This window comes from Bombus affinis, chromosome 8 (genome assembly GCF_024516045.1).
Source record: "Bombus affinis isolate iyBomAffi1 chromosome 8, iyBomAffi1.2, whole genome shotgun sequence".
NCBI lineage: Eukaryota > Metazoa > Arthropoda > Insecta > Hymenoptera > Apidae > Bombus > Bombus affinis.
Window position 1 is genome coordinate 16,219,914 of NC_066351.1, and position 20,433 is coordinate 16,240,346.

General features: G+C 43.9%; 1 protein-coding gene and 2 long non-coding RNA genes across 16 annotated transcripts in view; 1 reads left to right on the top strand and 2 right to left on the bottom strand.

The window, feature by feature from the left end:
• Positions 1-20,433, top strand: part of LOC126919728 (actin-binding LIM protein 2) — a 31,284-nt gene that overhangs the window by 7,625 nt on the left and 3,226 nt on the right. For 2 of the 13 annotated variants that reach the window (XM_050729272.1, XM_050729266.1), the window contains exons 2-14: positions 9,598-9,758; positions 10,153-10,318; positions 11,100-11,337; positions 11,721-12,039; positions 13,213-13,284; positions 13,917-14,103; positions 14,269-14,528; positions 14,608-14,869; positions 14,950-15,036; positions 16,332-16,432; positions 17,832-17,901; positions 18,721-18,803; positions 20,078-20,281. In XM_050729272.1, coding sequence (XP_050585229.1) covers positions 9,598-9,758; positions 10,153-10,318; positions 11,100-11,337; positions 11,721-12,039; positions 13,213-13,284; positions 13,917-14,103; positions 14,269-14,528; positions 14,608-14,869; positions 14,950-15,036; positions 16,332-16,432; positions 17,832-17,901; positions 18,721-18,803; positions 20,078-20,281 — 2,210 coding nt within the window. Of the gene's footprint in view, positions 1-9,597; positions 9,759-10,152; positions 10,319-11,099; positions 11,338-11,720; positions 12,040-13,212; positions 13,285-13,916; positions 14,104-14,268; positions 14,529-14,607; positions 14,870-14,949; positions 15,037-16,331; positions 16,437-17,511; positions 17,610-17,831; positions 17,902-18,720; positions 18,804-20,077; positions 20,282-20,433 lie in introns of those variants that run through there. The other 11 variants (XM_050729279.1, XM_050729269.1, XM_050729267.1 and 8 more) reach the window with 11 other exon arrangements.
• Positions 1,275-5,814, bottom strand: LOC126919797 (uncharacterized). 2 transcript variants are annotated; one of them, XR_007711760.1, is made up of 3 exons: positions 4,423-5,806; positions 2,034-3,253; positions 1,275-1,959 (listed from the first exon to the last, which is right to left on the bottom strand). It is a non-coding gene; the product is annotated as an uncharacterized LOC126919797 (long non-coding RNA). The 2 variants fall into 2 exon arrangements; XR_007711759.1 differs by having other exon boundaries at positions 1,953-3,253; positions 4,423-5,814.
• On the bottom strand, positions 9,225-9,600 carry LOC126919799 (uncharacterized). Its single transcript, XR_007711762.1, has 2 exons — positions 9,456-9,600; positions 9,225-9,383 (listed from the first exon to the last, which is right to left on the bottom strand). It is a non-coding gene; the product is annotated as an uncharacterized LOC126919799 (long non-coding RNA).

The window sequence follows — 20,433 nt, forward strand, 5'->3', positions numbered from 1 at the left end:
GAAAATGTTCAAATTTGAAATCAGCGACGACTGGATACTAGACCCGATAGCGACTGCACGATTAGATAAGGCGACGAATAGCCAAGTGGAACAGTCGCCGATGTTGGAAAAGAATGGAAAGCGATAATGGCCACTCGTATAATCGACGTTTTCCTTCGAGTTTGCTCGCTGACACGCGAAAAGTTCATCGGTACGGTCCCTTTCTTTCCGCCGTTTCCTCGAACGGCTCGTCACGATTTTCTCCCCCCGATGTTCGTGACGTGACCAGCAAAAAGAACGTGACTGTTCAGACACGATCGATGCATCTTTAAGCAGAGAACGCCGATGAAAAGCCCCGAGAAAGGAGTAACAACTTTCTCGCTACTCGCACGAAGATGAATAATCCCATGTTTCGAGATTTTTTCCTTCCTTCGAAATTCATCTAGCGAATTTTAATATTCCTTCGCGTTAGTTTTGCATCGACTCGTCAAACGTTCTCTCGTTAAAAATGTTAACCTAAGATAGGTTCCCATGTGCACGGTGTTTCCCACGTGTGAAGCGCGGTTCGATATCATCTAGCGCGTAATTGTTTCTCATTGATTAGAAATTAATGGAAATCAGAGAAAGACGAGAAAGCTGCACCACGTGACTCCTTCGCATCGTGGCTAGTAATTATCGCGATATCGTTTCGCTAATCGCTCGGCAACGCCTCGATGAAAGTTAAGTGGCCGTTGTATACAGGCCACTTTGTAATTCAATTCTTCGTGCATTTGTTTCTCGTGGGCTACCGCCCGATCATGTTCGATACATTATTAAATAGTTGTAACACACAGCCACGATGCGGTTAATTGCACACAAAAGATGCATCGCATCCTGTTGCATAAGCAACGAATGATTACGGTGTTTCGCTTCGCGATGCGTTCTTTTAATTACTTCAGGTTACAGCGAACGTGCTTCGACGTCGGTATGCTGCTACTACGTTTCTTTGTCCTTTTGGTAGCGTGATTTTCAAAAAGCGTTTAATCCTCTGCTTGTATCTGTCGGATATTTCAAAACTGGATATTGATGATAACGCTTTGGACTATTATCGAATCGTAACGAATGATTTAGTGGCGCATGCTTGGTTCTGTTTGATAGGCTGTGCAAAAATACCGATAACCGTAGAACGAGCATTTAAAAGGCTTTGATAAGGTGGAATCGCCGCGACCGAATCTTAGTCTGTACGTAATCGTAGTAACGGTTGGAAAATACCGCAGTTATACGGACCAAGAAATTCGTAAGTCGAATCTTTCTAATAACTCTTCGATGTTTTGGTATGGAACGCCAACGGTGTGGTGCTACGTTCGTCTATAACTCGTGCCGTTTGATAGCTTCGACGAGCTGAATGTTCGACGAAAATTTGCAAGTTCGTTTCTGTTACTCGAAAACGATGCGTAATTATCCATTAGATACGTTCGATCGTTGGTCGATTCGTGTGTGACCCAGAGTGCATTAGGAGAAAGAGCCGGCCACTTAGGGGTCGTCGTGTTTGACCCCACTTTACGACATCCTATTTAGACCACTTATGAATCATATTAACATACCGAAGTGGAGAGGAACGTACGTGGAACGGGTTACGCTCTGGATGATGGATTGCCATTACGAGCTGAATCGTGCGACATCGTGGAGCGAGCGAAACCGGTTTCCTCCTGCGTCAAGGGAAAAAAATCCGCACGGTTTTCAGCGGTTTCGTCGATCACAGTAACGTTATCTAACATCGTAGAACTGGCAGTAGAATTGGCAGCGTGAAACGAATCGAACGTAGAACGGACGCTGCTGAGTTCAAAGTTCCTTTTTCTCCGGACGCGTACATCCGTGGCCTTAGGGGATCGATCGATTTCCTCGAGACCAGAGAACAACCAGGGCACTCGTCTTACTTCGTTTCATTATTGCTGCGACCCGCTTTAAGGGACGAATCAAGGGGTGAAAGGCGGTAAAGTCCTGCGGTTTGTTTAAAGTAACCCTCGTTACAAAAATGGATACAAGAGAATTGATCGGCTGCCATTTATACGAACCTTCCTGTAGCCTTTATGTCGTCGTGCATCCCTTACAAGTACACGAACACCACCAACGCGCTCGCGCGTCTTAATGAGATTAAATAGATTCTAAACCAGTCCGTGTATTTATACCTCAACGGAGCAAGATTCGTTAAGGAGAACCGAGTATCACGTTGAACGACTAACGTAACGGAAATATAGCACACGAGCAGGTCTTTGACCCGCGGAATTAATAAACAAGGAATTTAGGATCGGGTTTTCGGTAACCTGGAAACACGGTTTCGCCCGACATCCCATTTAAACGAACTTATGAATCGTATTAACGCGATGAGGTGTACGTGGGACGACGCGCGTGTGGGTGAACCGCGCAATTGCGTAACTTTTCCTTTTTTCCAGATACGTGTTCCGTCGTTTCGAACACGTAATTATTTACGTCAATGAATTCCCATCGTACTAGAACGTTTAACGAACGAGTGTCCGAAAGAGTTCGGCGGTGAAGAACGAAGAAAAAGTCCGAGGCACGAGCGGTGTTTCGTAGGTGTCGTAGATCGTAGTTCCGCTCGATCGTCGTTCGTTAGAAATTCCGGCCTCCTCCTACGAACTCTTACCGGATTGCGCGCCACTAACGCGCTGGATTCCACGTCAGAAATGTCTGCGGGGACTATCGAGCATTGTTTCTACACGGCGCGTACAAATGGCACGCGCGTTCGCCATTGCAGAACGTCACGCGCGAAAAATAGTGACGGATCGAGGAAATGGATAAACGTGCTCCATTTTTGCCAAAGCGATCGTCGCTTTCGACCATTTCTCCTCCATCTTATCGTTGCTTATCGCCGCTTTGGCTTAGAATCGGAACGAGGTCGTCTGAGATTACTCGTAGACGGGATTTCTTGCTCGTGCGCTGGTATGCGTAGCTTGCGGTAGCTGGTCTATCCAATTATTCCAATCAATTGTTCTAATATTATAGCGTTTTGAAATATTTCTGCAAAGTATAAATGTATCGAGGTGGTCTTTTACGCGTATCTGACAGAGCATCGGCCTCGTTACTAACAGTCGATGCGAATGGTAAATAAGACCAAAGGCCTTCCATGATTCTCACGACGATATCACAATGATACCGTACAGTTTGTATTCGTCGTTCTTCCCGTCATTTCATTCTTCACGACCATCGTCGTGACTAACCGTAATCAGCCACTAATAGCTTCACGGCTACGATTGAGCGGACCTCCGTAGAAGTTCTGTAAAAATTACGAACAGAGTGTTAGTAAAAAATATTTTAGGATCGTTCTAAACCTGCTACGATTCAACGAGTAACAGCTATCGCGTGCTATAAGGTTAAATCAATGGATTCTACGGGGTTGCTATTCGCGCGATCTTGTGTCGGACTTCCTCCGACGAGTAGCTGTTAATTCTACACGAGCAGTCGATCGAAAGCTAGCGTAAATTTAAGGCGGCAGTGACGCGTGGTCGTGGAGGGTGTGCCGTTTCGACGGAGCAAACTCTGTTTATTCCATACAGAACACGCCTCGTATCGAAGTTTCTCGCTAACAATGAGTTTCATAGCGGACTCGCGGTATCGTATCGTATCGTATCGTATCGATGTGGAAATTGCAGCTTTGTTGCCAAATGGAACCAAACAGAGAATCTTCGTCTGTGAAACCGCGAATAATTTCTGGCGAAATTGTTCCTTGATTCTGTACACCGCCGCGTTTTAGCTATCAACGAGCAGAGCAGGTAGATGGAAATTGCTCGTCATCGAGCCCTCCTATAGACGGTTAAAATCGCTCGCGGAAAATACAGCCGCGTGAGAATTGCTTTTAACTCACGTGACAGCACGGTGACGTCAAATATACGAACGGCGAGTCGGCGTGATGTCATCGCGTATTTTTAAATTTGTCGCCGTGTGAACGTGGTAAACACGAATTTTTGACAATCGTACGTATTTTTGGATTTGCTTTATCGCGATCGATAAAAAGAGTGGAAAGAATTTTGGACAGGTGCGTTTGCAATTTCAATTATATTATATTAATGGCAGGAGTTACGTCCGAACGCTTATCTTATCTCGATTTTTCGATAAATGCTTCGATAAATACTTCGATAAATAAACGGTTCTGTCTGACTCGCGATTCGACCATATCGTTCCGTTCGAGTGTATCCATGATTTGGCGATTCAGCTCGGTGTCACCATGGCTAAACGAGGCTAAACGAGACGAGCGAGAAAGCTTGATTTATACATCCGGAAAACGAGACTGATCGTCTCGCCGCAGCGAAAAAACGTCACGTATCTCCTGACAAATCGACGCGTCTTCGATACACTCGGTACGATGTAATTATTTGGTTCGCGTATACGTACAGGCAGGTTCGGAAGTTTCTAAATTTAACTTGAAAAGCTATTTTGTACATTTACCACAAACACGCTCGTTAGCTTCCTAACGTTCCAAACTTTCCAAGTTTGCAAAATGTTACACGTTGCATTGCACGAGGTAACGGCAATAAACTATTCTTATCTTCGTACGTTCTACGTATTTCTACGCACGAAAATATAATTTCCTCGAGTCGTTATATCGTGTGAAAGCTCGCACCGACGCGACCAATTAAAATTGGACCTTCTATTCGTCTCCGATGGCCACCGAAATTCGGCGATCTCATCTTTGAATCATCTCGTATTTTCGTTCGGATGATGACATCGCCTTCGCCGTCGGTAGACACAGGAGTTTCGTACGTGAAATTTGCACACGAATCGCAGCCGCATTTTTTTCACGAAAGAAAAGAAACGCAAAAGTATCCATCGATCCATCGAGAAAGCGAATTACGAGTTGGTCCTGCCACGACCGCCAACTGTTCCACCATACTCGACGGAAATAAGATTGTTTGCATAACGATCGATCGACTCTGAACGACGAGATAAACCAGTCTTCCTTCTTTTCCGGTCGATGAATCTTAAGTTTTGTCGCAGTCTCGTTTCTTTTTCCTACGTAACAATATTCCAATTCGTAGATAGATGGAGATAATTGATGAACGCCGTGTACACGAAGAAAGACTGAATCATTGAATTAGTAGAACCGGATTCTCTCGTACACATGGGAAAGTTCTTCCATCGGTTCATCATCGAGGCTGTCACGCAAACCTCGAAGCTCTATATCCAGTCTAACCAAGATTAATCCTAGATTGGCATCCTTGCATCATAGAGTCGATTCCCCGTAATTTGAATCAAGTTATATACTCGATTGTCCTTGCCTTTGGTTTACTTAGCTATGATTTATAATTTATCGTATAAACTATAAAATACGAATCAAAAGTAAATAAAGTCAAACATAAAGTATCGTGATTTAACAATAGGACCAATAGGAGAGCATTTCCAAGGTAAACCTTAGAGATCGCTCGGATTTACTGGATGTACGTTAATTGAATGGTCGTTGCGTTTCCCGAGGCGAGAAAGGAACGTTTCATTTCACCGCGAGGAAGCCGTGAACGACGGAGAAAAAGTTGCGGCGTGAGTCAGCCCGCCGCTCGGACTGGTCGTGTGACGATCGTACTGTTATTTCCTTTAACGCGTTTGCCGGTTCTACTAGCCGAGCAAAGAGGTACTTACTTACGTTCGTGGTTGTCTTCTCGCTAGTCATCGTCGTATACGGGGCTAGCAGCCGGACATTAAAAAGGAAAAAGGAAAGAGTCGATTGTTGCGTAACCAAGTATATCTCAAGTTGTACGTATATCTGTTATTCCAACCTTTGTCTTCCTCGATGACAACGCAGACACGGGGGATAGATCGCGTCGTTACACGAAGGGTGGCTAGTTTTAGCTTGTCCAAACATCGAGTCGGAGGGTCACGCCTTAGGAGAAACGTGGCGCTACGTTGAAATAAACTCGAGCAATTGGCACCACACGCAGGATGTTGGAAGGTGTAGCGTTATAAAGAAATTTATTTTTAGCTTGCTAGGAAACTTGGTATATATATTATTACTTTAAGAATACCGTAGGAAGCGCAGGAAAGATATCGCGGTACAGATAAAATAAAGTAATTAGAATTATACGAACGATAAAGCAGAGATACTACGATAATAGTTTATTCGTGATTCGTTCAACGTGGCACGTTTCTTTCAGACTCTATTCTCTTTGAACTTTGACTCTCGCTCCCAACTTGGACGATTCCCGCTGACACACGACGCGCGTGCGACTAGAAACACATTTAGCACTTGCTTTATGCGCGTTTCTTAAATCGCTCGTCGATCGTTTCCGATAGTCCGTCACAAGCGTTCTCTCAGTCTTGCTTCGTCCGTTCGAATTCCCATTCCTACGATACCGAGAACTGGAACAAACTGCTACTTATACCGAAGTCTCAAAACTCGACCCTGGACTCTGGAGAACGTGGTAATATACCGAAAACCTGGAAGTTTATATCGTCGAGGACGCGATACCACGTTAGAAACTGCTCGATCCAAACCACAAGGGAATGTAATAATACCTGAGAAACAGTAAGACTTGATTTACGGAGAACACTGTGTCCAAGGATGTCCTAGATTCGGTTTACAGCGGCAGATCGTAACATCTCGACACCTTACGACCTTGGCAAATTACTGGCGTCGATGGCGTCTAACTTTTTCCGGTTAATCTGCTCCGTGAGACCGCTTATAAGCTTTACGTAATCGAACCGTGCACATCCGAGTATTTACTCTCTAGGTCAGCACAGGTCATACCGAAATAAAAAATCTTGTCGAGTGGTACGAACGTAAGCGTATCGTTGCGCGATCAGCGATCCCCGTTCCCTTTTCTCCTTCCTTCCTTCCTTCCTTCCAAGAAAACTTTCTTCTTAATCGTTTTATCGAGAGGTTTCATCGGTCGAACGTTGTCTTGACGCACGGCCAAGTATCTGCCACGTCATTTAAACGTTAATTACGATCGACGCGAGGTACACAGTGATTGGTACGATCGCCGTTAAACAGCGTATCGAGCGAGCGTCCAATTAACGTAAAAACCGGGCGGCCGTGCGGTTTTTGCGTTACCAAGCACGTGGATAATTGAAAAGTAGACGCGAAACACACCGAAATGTCGATTAACCCAATGGAAAGCGGCAGACGTTGAAAATTATTGCGAAAGATCTTTGCATCGTGCTGGTTTTATCGTACGCAACGCAACGATTCGATCGCGAGACGACGGAATCGTTCTTTCGAACCGACAGAGTCTCGACGACCACAAATTCACGACCACGTTCGAGACTACACCTGGCCCGACCGCTTCCAACGCTGGCAAAAGAGTCAGACCTTCACCCGGATTCGATACGCGGCTCGCGTGTAAGCGTAAGCACTCTGACAAGTGCTCGAGCCGCCTTTTTCTTCGTCCCCCTCCATCTTTTTCGCTCTTTTTATTTTCGTTGTTCTCTCGCTTTTTTCTCCATTTTTTTCTCTTGCTCGTCGTGTCGCTTCGCAGACGGCACATTGACGCACGCGGTAAGCAGGCTTTGAGTCACGCTTTAGAAGTTGGACGACGAACGGATTACGCGTGTAACGCGCCATATTCGAGCGATACGTGCGTCGCGTGCCGATTGGGCCCAACTCCATCGAATAAGCCGACCCGTCAGGAACACGATCATCTTACGAGTTTCGTGAATCGATTATGCGCCAGTGTGCGCACGGGTGAAACAGCCGGTTAGCTTGACCGATCCGACTGAAAATTCACGAGAAACGCGGCAACTTACCTTTACAGATTACGACAGATCTATCCGCTAGTTTTTGAAATAATTAGAGGAGAAAGAGGCGGTAATCGTCCGTGTGGAGTTAGGCCGGTAGAAAGGTAAAAGAGAAATCGAGCTCGATCGCGGGAGATAAATGGAATTTCGAGATGCGCAAGATTTCGTTTGAAATTTTCATCGTTCTCACAGCTGTTCTCCATCGTTTGATTATTTGATCGTTGCGAATTGGCGATGCTCTGGCATAAATGTTGAAAAGACTGGTATCTAGAACGTTTGTATCGCGCAAGAATATCACTGCTATTACCATGATCCAATTAGAGAGCTGCCGTTCACAAACGATAAGAATCAAAAGCTGTTTTTAAAGAAACAGTCGATGCAACGAGAACGTTTCCGTTTCCTAGAAACAAGTTACGGTAGAGGATGTAAAACCCACGAGCAGTTCCACTCCATTTGCTATTAATTGGCGTGACGGGTAAATTTCAGAGCTATCCGTTCGAGTCTGGACAAAGTGGTCGGACAAATTTCTTCGTAAAGAACGCGACTATTATCCGAACAGAAATGGATAAAACGAAGGAGTACTCGTTTGTGCGCGACTTTTCTCCCCGACGAGTGAAAGACCGACAGTCGTAGATAAAAGTTCGGGCTGGGAAGAGATTTCCTTTCTCCTCGCGAAAACAATGCGTTGAAGAAATTAACGGTCGACGATAACGAGACCAGTTCGCTCGAGATCGGTTGGGAGGACGATCGTTGCACGTGGCGCGAGCTCGTTATCTATGGTTATGGTGTTCATCGAACTAAGATCGATAAATTAAGTTGGCGGCTCAACGTTAACCCTAATAAACGCGGTCACAGAACAACACCCGTATCACCCTTCGCGGCATTTCGCGATCGCGATAAAAATACCAGGCAATCGGCCTGTCAGACATCAACCCGTTAGTCATTTCGCGCGATTAATCATCCGACGTTGAATGCAGAAACGAACGAACGTAGAAATAGTTTGTTTTTAATTTGCTGGATTTATAGCGTACACCCTGATTATCGCGGAAAATAGTTCTACTATCGTTCCAGCATACAACGAGTTACGTACTGTTTGAGTTCCTAGAACTCGGTTGTTTTGTACACGCAATACGGGCCTTTTTCTCTTTCACCGTCGTCGATCGAGTCTTAAAGTATTGGTTGCGAATAAAGAGCGATTCTAGAAATGCAAGTGGAGATTCGAATGCGCGATGCTACGTACAAAGATCGAATCTCGTACGTGAGAATTCTTTAAGAGTGCTGCAGCATGATGGGAAAGAGTCGGAGTTGTTGGAGAATTGTCAGAACGTCGTCGAACGGGCGTCGTGCGAACAGGAACTTCGTAGTCGCATAGTGAACGCTAGCAAAGAAAATTTCATTTGGTCCATCTGTTGCGAATTCTCGACTAACTGGCGGTCAGTGAGGTTGCGACTGATCGGTTGACATCGCGAACCTTGAACGAGATTTAAGGCTCAAGGTGGAGGTAAATTAAAGATGCGGAGTAGTATTATGTTCAGTTAATTTATTCGCACTGTATGATATAACGCGAAGAGTATGACGATCCTTTCGATCTTACGATTGTGTAGCCTCGTGGCCGCATATCGTCTGGTATCGCTGATTGACGCGGGATGTTTACTTTAGAGCGGACCCATCGGACACTTAGGCTGTTAATTAACCTATCGATGAGGTCCTCGTCGTAAGGTTTAAAACTTGACAGATAGGAAATTCGCACTTACTCAAGAGAGGCAGGTGTGCTGTCCGAGTTCAAACGGACGTCCACTCGAAATCGCGAACACTATCCACCGATGCTGCTACACCTTAAACGATTCGTTGTATCCTGTATCTCGTATAAAATCGCGCCGTTCTTTTTCATTACAGGTAAAACGTTCTGTCAGTCCTGCAAGAAGAAGTGCAGCGGGGAGGTGCTACGAGTGCAGGACAAGTATTTCCACATAGGGTGTTTCAAGTGTGCTCAGTGCAACGCGAGCTTGGCACAGGGTGGCTTTTTCGCGCGCGAGGGCTCTTACTACTGCACGAAGGTACTGGAACGTACGAATAAGAAACCAAGGCGACGATAAGAATGACGTAGAAAGCGAGAGGACCGCGATTATATAGAGCGCGTAACTCGAGACGCGATAAATAGACTCGTTTGCTTTTCTTCTTGTTTCTCGTAGTTTTGCCTCGAAATATTTGACAGAGAACAAAAGGACGAAACAGTCGCGGTATATCGCGTTACAGAACGTTGCAGAAATTCCCAATAAAATCTCCGCGTAAGATTCGCTAAAAGCTGTTCGTTCGTTCGGAGTATTTATCTTGGCGAATACGCAAATAAAGCATCGCGTCCGGTGCGACGACGAATTTCACGGGCTGCCTGCGCGATACGATGTCTGGTGAATAGTCGGTAACGGACTTGCGGGTTTGTTAATTTTTCAGGATTACAGAGAACGCTGGGGGACAAAGTGCGCAGGTTGCGGAGAATACGTGGAGGGCGACGTGGTTACCGCGGGGGACAAGCACGCCTTCCATCCGAATTGTTTCCATTGCCAGCGGTGTAGGCAACCGTTACTCGGCCAAGGGACCAAGGTGTCCCTCGTTCAAGGTGAGCTTCCTTCCAGGATCAGCGAAACGGTCGTACCTCGTAAGGAGTGCGAGGTTCGAGTTCGTTGCTATTCGATCGGCGCAATTGGAGTACCGGTAAACCTGTTAAAGCAAATTACCACTTAGGTGTATATCGTCATCGAACGAGGCTACGCTCGCGTGGCCTTGTAACGATTACGCGGCGAACGCTTAAAAATATGCGTGCGTCGAAACGAGCGTATCGCGAGTTAAACTTGCCCCGTTTCGCTTCTCCCCATTGTTTTCCCGTGCAAATATTTATGCGCATCTTTTACCATTGCTTTATCGATCTGGCTGGACGAGGATGCCGATAAAGCTGCGTATTTTTAGAGCGCTAGTTCCACAAATACACGCACGAAGCTTCGATTCTCTGTTTCTCTTTCCGACCTTTCAACTCCGCCGATTAGAAGCACATAGAGCGCGTTCAGAGAAAATTGGCCCTCGAAAGGACACGAAGAAACGCCTTGATCGATCGTAACGATGAACGGCGACCAAGTACGGTCGGTTATTTATACGCGAAAATACGTAAATCGAACGACCAAACGGGCCACGAATGCTTCTTCTCCGCGAGTTGACGTTACGCCGCGTTGTTTGTACGCGTACAAACGATGAATCAGCCGCGAAGATACGGCGTGCGTGATCGTTGATTCGTGTTCGTTTCTCGAATAAAAGACAATAGAGCGTATGCGTCAGCGAGTCGGTCGTTCGCGGTCAGATCGTCGACCGGATCTGTCCAATCTCGACTAACCGAGCGTTATCTATAGGTCAAGCTCTGTGTCATCGATGCGTCGGTATCCCGGTTCGAGAAGCCTCGACGCCGGTCGGCAATAGCTCCGCTACCAGAGGATCCGGAGACGGGCCCTCCGACCCCGGTGCCTGCGCTGGTTGCGGAAACCAATTACGAGAAGGTCAAGCTTTGGTCGCTCTCGATCGACAGTGGCACGTATGGTGCTTCAAGTGTCACACCTGTGACACCGTGCTTCACGGAGAATACATGGGAAAGTGAGTGGGAAAATTGGTTATCCGTTTCTCATCCCTCGAACATCTACTTTACATTCCATATCTCCGATTTGGTATTCTACGATGACTTTGATCGTATCGAGAGATTTCTAATCGGAGATCGTAGAGCTTGTAAACTTTTCATCGAATAAATAGGTGTAGTTTATATATATATATAAACACAACTAAGTGAAAAAGAAACTAGAGAAAGCACGATTTAGAAAAGAGCTCGAGCAGCGTTGAAATTTCGCTGGTTTTTGATAGCCAGAGCAAATTGCCGTGCATTAATATTTACCTAATGCGCGAGATTAGGATCGGAGAAAGCCAAGATCGTCCGCCAAACACAGATACCGGTACCAACGAAACTCCTCCACTTTGATTAACAGAGATGGAGTGCCTTACTGCGAGAAGGATTATCAGAAGCAGTTCGGCGTGAAATGCGCCTACTGCAACCGTTACATCAGCGGAAAGGTGTTACAGGCCGGAGACAATCACCACTTTCATCCGACCTGTGCTCGTTGCACCAAGTGCGGCGATCCTTTCGGCGATGGAGAGGAAATGTATTTGCAGGGTGCAGCCATATGGCATCCCCGTTGCGGTCCGGGTCCTAGCGGTCCGAACGGTATCGTGAATGGTCACGGCGAAGCTCACACGCCACAGCATCGAGAGTCAGAACGGATTTCCAGCAGCGCTTCGGAGATGCAGGTAAGACCGCGAGAATCCAAGGGATCGAAGAAGTGAAAAGTTGAAGACCGTCGGCCGTATCGCTATTTTCATCGAGATGACGATCGCTTTCGATCGATCGTTAAGAAAATAGGATCGAGGTTTCCGAAATTTTTACTTTATCGTAACCGCGAACCGTTAAATTGGAACTGGCGAGAACTGTATATTGTTTCTGTAAAATATTGTATCATACGTGTATATTCGTTGTTACTGCGTATTCGTTTGTGTATAGATGGTGGTCGGTCCGTTTGTTTCGTCATTTTATCGTTGTTCGTCTTGATCACTGAGCAGCGATTGTTTTGCCATTCATTTTTCATGGAATCATTCACGCGTCATTGAACTTGGTAGAAGAAGCGCACACCATTAGCATTTTCCGTGCGGATGTAATATCTAACGCCGCCCGCTTCTATACGTTACGTTATAACGCCGTGATCAATCGCCGCATATAACATTCATTTCGAACGTCGACATTCGTAATTGCACGTCGCTGTCTACGTTCGCCAATTGCATTTTTTTCTCCTTCAGTTGCATCGTACACCGTTGAACGACCTAAATCGTGTCCGTGCGCATACTTGAATTTTGAAGTTCGCTATATCCGATTGTAGAAGAGACAAAAAAGTAACCAAAAGAGAGGAGGAAGTATGTTGCCTTCGAGCCGGTTCTGGCCCGAAAAAACATGAAACACGAAGTTCAGCTTGCATCGTGCTTATATTTGGACTGTTGTACAACACGTATTTCATGCGAAACGCTCTTTGCTGCTCGGTTAATTTTTCTGTTCGATATACACAGCCACTTAGAGTAGATCATTCTAGTACCTAAAGTAATCTACCTTTTTTTACTCGTAACCAGCTTTGTGTATAGCTTCGTTTCCATTTTATTCGACGATATATATACGTATTACGTGGCTTTTAACATGCATTTGTTTCTTAACATGTCGTAATTTTGCCGCACGCTTCGATGTCCCAACTTTTATATACACACATATGTGTGTGTGTGTATATATATATATATATATATATACACACACACACATATATATATACGTACATACATCACAGTTTACCACATGATTTTTTATCTTTTTTATTATTTTTCATTTTTATTATTGCTTTCTTAATTGTTGTTTCCTTTTTTTGGCACGGTCATTGTGTATAGTTTTCATTGCGGTCACGCACGCCAAGCCTGAACGGATCACTCTGCAGCCCTTACAGCAGCCTCAGTCGCAAGGTATGCCATGTATCTCCTAGCCTAGCACACAAGTACTCTCTCAAGAGACACCTTCGATTACTTAATAAATACTACTTTAAAACGGTTCGTAGATGTCCGCGATTTTATTCTGTAACGGTTAGTTTCGTTAAGGGTTTGAAACCTTTCTTCGCTGGTGGTGGATGGTGTGTAGCGCCCTCCAAAATGTTCCATTACTCGGTCATCTTTTTTACTTTAAAACGATCTTGAGTAACTACGATACAACATTGGATGAACCTTCGAACGGCAATGCATAATTTCCAACTAACCTTGTATCGCTCCTCTGCCCAGCCTTCGAACGATATTAGAGTGTCTTGAATATAACGGGGCTTCTAGTCAACAGAGATACTACGTTTCATCATAAACCTTTCAAGATGACGTCATTATGTCAATTTATTCGCAAATCCTCGACGAAGCTGGCGTATGCGATCGTACAAGGTTTTTTAGTGGTATTCCTAGCAGCGGGTTATCTTGAGAGAGAATCGAAGCGCGGTTGAGTTTTTATCTTCATTTGCCGAGTAAATAGCTAAAAATTAGCCGTATGAGAGACGCTTTACGATCCATCGAACAGAGAGAACGAGTTTAGCCGTGATAATATACGTTAATTGCCTCAGTATTACCCTGCGCGAACTGGCAGTCCTGGACTGATATTGCGAGAGTACGGACGTGGTCCATCCGAAGACGTGTCTAGGATTTATACTTATTCGTACTTGACCGAAACGCCGAGCCAAGGATACTTGAGACGTCCGATACAGCCGTACGACAAACCACCGACTAGCCCACACTTTCATAGACCTAGCTGTAAGTACCTACGTTTCTTTCTCTTAAGATCGAATGTAACGAAATTCTACCGCGAACGAGAAAAAGAAAGGACAATCGATTCTCTGGCGCAGCGTAGCGAAATATAGAAATTGGATCGTGGACGATATACACGCGTCGCTAAAACGTGTCATCGTTTTATTTCAGCGTCACGTTCGATAAGAAGCAGTGGCGGACGCAGCAGCCGATCTGGAATGCGTGCTCTGGTCGATGCTCTCAGCGAGACCAGGCCCAAGTCACCGGCCAGTCAAGTAGATAATGACGAGCCAATAGAGCTAGCGCATTATCCGGACGCCATGAAACCTCCTCCTGGAACCAAGCCGCCGATCGAAAGAGACGATTTCCCTGCCCCGCCTTATCCCTATACAGATCCTGAGAGACGTAGACGATGGTCTGACACTTACAAGGTATTACCGCGAATGCCGCTTACTTTGTGAGCTTTCTACGTATTTTATTCTCGATTCGACGTTTCATCCACGATTTCAGGGTGTACCTGCATCGGATGACGAGGACGAGGTGGACAACAAGACGTATATAAAAGAGGTGGAGGAGAAGCTAAAGAAAGAACAGGACGAGCTAAGCAAAATCGACACTGGAATAGCCAAGGTGTTCTTGCAAGATCGTGAAAAGGATCGGGAAAATTTGAGACACAAGGCCGCGAACGTCGATCCAAGAAACGCATCGAGAACTCCATCGGCTGCCAGAGAACCGACATACAGATTGCGATACGAGAGTCCGGTTGGCGCTTGTAAGTTATCGCGATTCACTTTTTAGCCTCTCTGTCTATCCCGGTGCTCGTACTTAAATTGTATAAATGTTTTCGCGTAGCGCCATCGAGAAATATAGATCACGCTCGACCGTGGGAAGACGACGATGGTTTCAGTTACAGATCGAGCGTAGGACCCAGCTATAACGGTAAGCTTCTCTCAGATTCATATCGAATCTGGTCGTCGTTAAATATTTATATATATATATACATATATATCTCATGATCGTTTCATTAACATTAAGTGATAATCTCATCTCATACATGTCCACACGTTCGCACATAACACTAACATTTACCACTCTACCGTTTGATGCAACATCGGCTCGTTAGATTTCGAGGCGATAGCGGGGGTGGGGCCAGCGAAAAAAGATCGTTCCTTTGGTATCACTAAAAAAGAAAGAAGGATAGAAAGATATAGAATAAAATAAAAAAAATAAAAAAAATAAAAAATTTTCTCTATCGTTGATCGCAACGTAGCAACGTGCGAATCTTGCAGTGGGAAGGGATAATGATGTTCGATTAACGAACGATAACACGCAGTACGTGTAAACTACTTGAGCAGGAGTTTATAAGTTAAGTGGCATAGCACCAAATACCACAGCACACACTGGGCGTCCATTAACGTGACAGGTGATGTATTTATTCCGCTTCTGCATGTGGTCGGCATATTACCTTCGATGTGCTTGCCTCTTCTTATCTCTCTCGATTATCTCTGCATACGCCAATTCGAGTAACGGAAATAGTGTGCGTGGAAAGTTCATCCTCTTTCAAGTAGCGTAATATCGATTCCCATTATTTCATACGTGATCATTCACCGATGTTTACATCTACGTATACCATAACCTAGTCAATATTTTTGCTATTCCTCCCATCCCCCTTCTGGCATGGTAATATCTATTACAGATTCCACTCTTGGCAACTTCATTCATTCATACACAAACACATATCGCTCCAAACTTCATTCTCTCTCTCTCTCTCTCTCTTTCTCATACCTTTTTGGAATGTTTTTTCTTTTTTTTCTTTTTTTTTTTTTAATTACTACACAATGTTGGAAGATAATCGTAATATACGCTCAGTACGCTATTGTACATTTTTAATATCGTGCTATATATATATATATATATATGTACGTATATTTGCGTGTACATATTTTCGTTTGGTCGCATGAAAGTTGTATCTCTTCAGCATTGCATTACTTTGTATCGCTTTGCGTACAGGAAAAGGAATATTATCGTTACAGTACGTATACTTTTCGATAGTAGGCTGACGTATTTTTGCGAGATATTTTAGCCCGGTCGAACTGGCAATATCTTCCAATGTTGGGACATACAAAGAAAAGTCGATAGGATTTATCGCTATCTATGTTAGCCAACACCGCTACCTGTATCATCGTGTCTCTATTTGTGTTTTTGTGTTTGTGTTGTGTTTGCGTGGGCGGCAGTTGGGAGGTCATCGGCACGTTCCCCGGCTCCCAGAAACTATCCACCCCTTGGTACTCAACGCGCCTTCACTCTTCCAAACGCCGCTAGGCACTATCATTCGGTGAGTCCGAGAACTTTCCAATTTACCTACCGTTGATCTCAAGTCAAGTCCAAAATTAGCGTACACCGTAAAGAAAGGAACGGAGATTCTCTTTCTCTCGTCTGACAACGTGGCAGTGTACTGCGAGCGAATTTCATTGGTCTGAGAATCGTTTTTTCAGCGAATCGTGAAAAGGGAAAAAGAAAAAAAAAGAAAAACGTACGAGACTTCTTAAGAGCAGCCGTCGTGTAAGAAAGATCGAGAGAAAAACGCTTTCGACCGACGCGATGATTCGTTGACTTGTCTTCACGGGAGGCATGCTTTTTGTTCTCTTAAGCTTATTTGGAGAAGCATACGTTGATCGTACTTAAACACATAGGTGCTGGCTTCTTCGTACATACGTATTATATATTTTGTGTGCGTATGTGTGTATATATATATATATATGTATACACACGTACGTACATATATATTTATATATACATATTCTTTTTAATCTTTTTTCGTTGTACACACACGTACGTGATACCTTGCACAGTATTGAACGAGAAATAACGCTTGTGCACTTTGAACATCGGGTACGTTCCCCACCATCTTGCCGTGGAGATACGATATAAACAGGTCGACAAAACTTGAAATTAAAACTCGAACGAAGAGGGTACTACTTATCTTTACACAGTAGTAAGATTTCTTTACTTTTTTCTCTCTCTCTCTCTCTCTCTCTTTTTTCTCTTTCACCTTCGACGATTTTCTTTTCTATGCCTCCCCTTAAAAGGAAGATCGTCAAAGATAAACTTCGATCCTCTTGTTCGTGAAGCGAGATAAAACGTATATAAGATAACAGAGTAGAGTGAAATCCCTCGATGATTCAATCTTGTACACGAGCGGAACAGCGAGACAACCTTTGTAATTATTTTAATTATACACAGGATGTGTGTTTTTCTCACTTTCTTCTCCATTTTTTTTTCTTTTTATTTTTCTTCCCCCCTTAATGAAACGTATTTTTTGGCGAACGTTGGGCATTCGTATGGGAATGAACGATTCCATTATTCCCGTTGACACTAATCAGTAATACTGTCGATTGACTGATTTGAAACCAGTTGTGAGCTCCCTTCGGCACATCCCGAAGCCAGGGTACGGTCTGGCACCGCGAAGTCACACCTTCTCCTCGACCGGCGGTTCTGTATCTGCTCTCCCTGTAAGTCTTGCACCGCGTCACAATCGACGACCAAACAAAAAATCTTCTTGCACCGTTGTTGCTGATATTTACAAAATAATAAAGAATGAAAAAAAAAAATAAAAATATATATATATATGCTGTAGAGATAATGATACACGTTTTAATTATCGTATCCGTTGATTAAATCACGGATCCCTGCGCCTCGGTTGTTTCTAAGATTTACGCTTTTCTGTCGTCTAGGGTGATTATTCGTTCAGTGGGATGGGAGACAAGACGCACAGCACTGATTTCTCGTCTGGCAAATCAGATAGTGAGTAAACCCAGAAAGGAAACCAATCACACATAACACATACGCAAACACACGCGCGCACACACACACGCGCGCACACACACACACACACGGTTATCTTGCAGTTCTCTTTTTCGAAAGTACAATCAAACTTTTCAGTTTGTACATGCTTTTTTTTAAATTTTTCATTTTTACTTCTTCTTTCTTTTAATTCACGAGTAGGAAAAGCTCGTGAGAATGACTATTTTGTTCTCGATTATTCTACCTGATTATACGGCTTTAATATCTGAGCATGCTTTACTAATGCATCATTGCTCTATCATAGACACTATCTCTTCTTTTTTCTATCTTGATTTAATCATTACGCCTGAGTATCACGATTCGAACGGTACGATTCCGTGTTAGATTAAAGATTGCATAATAAGATTTGTTTGATCCATTAACCAGAGGAGTTTATAGTGTGCCCAAATGACAGTACCTCCTATTCGCCAATAACGTGACTTAACGACACGATAACTCTTTGATCATTGACAGCTGGTATATCGTGTAGCTTAGAGACTGAATTCAAATCATATGTATAATATAATCATCGAACATTCGCTTATAGTTATTTGATCGAATCGATCGTATTCCCGATCGCATTCCTTGAAAGTTCAACTGGTTTCGTTAACCCGTTGACGTAACGTTATCTCTTACGTTTTCCAGTTTTCTTTTTCCATCCATATGGAATACGATCGATCGTTCGATCGATAGAAAGAAAAGATTGTACTTAACATATCGAAATGGTTTGTGCAATATGGTTTGACATGGTTTTCTTTCCCATTTTTCCCCCAATTTTAGTATCGACAGGCAGCATCACGGATGTGGATCGACGGGCATTGGTATGTACCACAGCCCCATACTACTCCCGGCGAATTAGCATGGTTTGTAGCTTGTTTTGCATATGAATTATATTTAACAGCATATTGCCACAGCCGCGCATTAATCGTAACATTAAACACTTTCGTGAGTTCTCGAGACACGGATGGTTTGCGTAGAACTGAGAAATCGAGCGTCGGCAAAATCGTTCGACTAGACCGATCGGATTAGACGTATTTGTACATAACGAGCACTGCCGGTTTGTTGATAATATATGTATAATATAACGTTTGTACATACTAGATTGTACATTGATCGACGCATGCACATGCTGTATATTTGCTGCGATATTCTTTTTTTAATCGATCCTTTTTTTTTGCATCTTTTTGTACAAGTTTTTTTTCTCGCCTTGGCATATTTGAAGTTTGCATTTGATTTCGTATCTTGCGAAAGAATCGGACACGATCGCGAGATTTTAGCTGAACGTTCGCAATGTCTTAGTATAGACCGAAGGTTGAATCGGCTTGCTCATTCTTTAGACCGATAGATTCATGACATATACGTAGTTCGTTATTTTCTTTTATTATTTCCTTACGATAACACGATGTGAGTTTCGTGTGCGATGATCGTGATCCTCGAACGCGTGTACGAGTTTCGAAAATAGATGAAATCTCGAATAACGCTAACGAGACTGACGCGTAGTTGCGCTGTTCTCGCGATTTGACTGCATATTCTGCATCCATGGCATAATTTGTGCGTACGTGACGGAAAACGGAACTATACGCCTAAACTGAAATTAACGTGCACGAGTTTGTGCGTGTGTGGCGCGTGACCCTATTGCTTTCTTGTCTTTCTGGTTTGTCGAAAGTATTTAAAAAAGTAAAAGAATAAATCGTGCAACAATTGTATCGACTAGTTTAATGTACATGCACGCAACGATTTCCTATCGAAAAGCAACGAATCGAAGGATTAATCCGTAAAATGCCAGTTCCTATCGTTCGTTTCAGTCTAACTATGTGGTCATAGTTCTGTGGTCTGTCCCGTGTTAAGTTGTGTCGAATCAGTCATTAACAAACGCGGTGTTTCGCCAACTTTTTTCTTGCTGCGATATATCGACTCTTGTAAGAAGAGATGAAAGATTCTCGCAAATTTTTCAGAACGTGTACATTTCTCTCTCTCTTTTTTCTTTCTTTTTTTTTTTTACCGTATCGATTCAAGCAGAAAATCAAAATTGAAATTTCATGCGAGAAGCTTTTGAACGGCTGCACCGCTATTAACGCTCATCACACGTCATAATGAATCGCGTTACAACGAAATTAACGATCGAATGGTGCTTCAGAATGATGGTGGAATGCTGCCATCGTCTACCACGTATACAGGTGGCCTAGGTTCAGTAGTCGGAAGTCACGGGGGCCATCACGTAAGGAGATCACTGCCAGATATGGGAACAGCGCCGTCCGAACCGCCGAAACTCTACCCTTACCACTTGCTTGTCATCACCAACTACAGGCTGCCCGCTGACGTGGATCGTTGCAATCTCGAAGTGAGTTATTAAAACGTTTGATTATAACGAGTCTAGAACACGTAGAATTCATTTAGGACGCTAGAATAACGTTTGAATTTTTATTTTGTAAAAGACTAAAGTAATAGGACCTAGAGAAATTGGTCGATGAATGGATGAAATGATCGAAACTG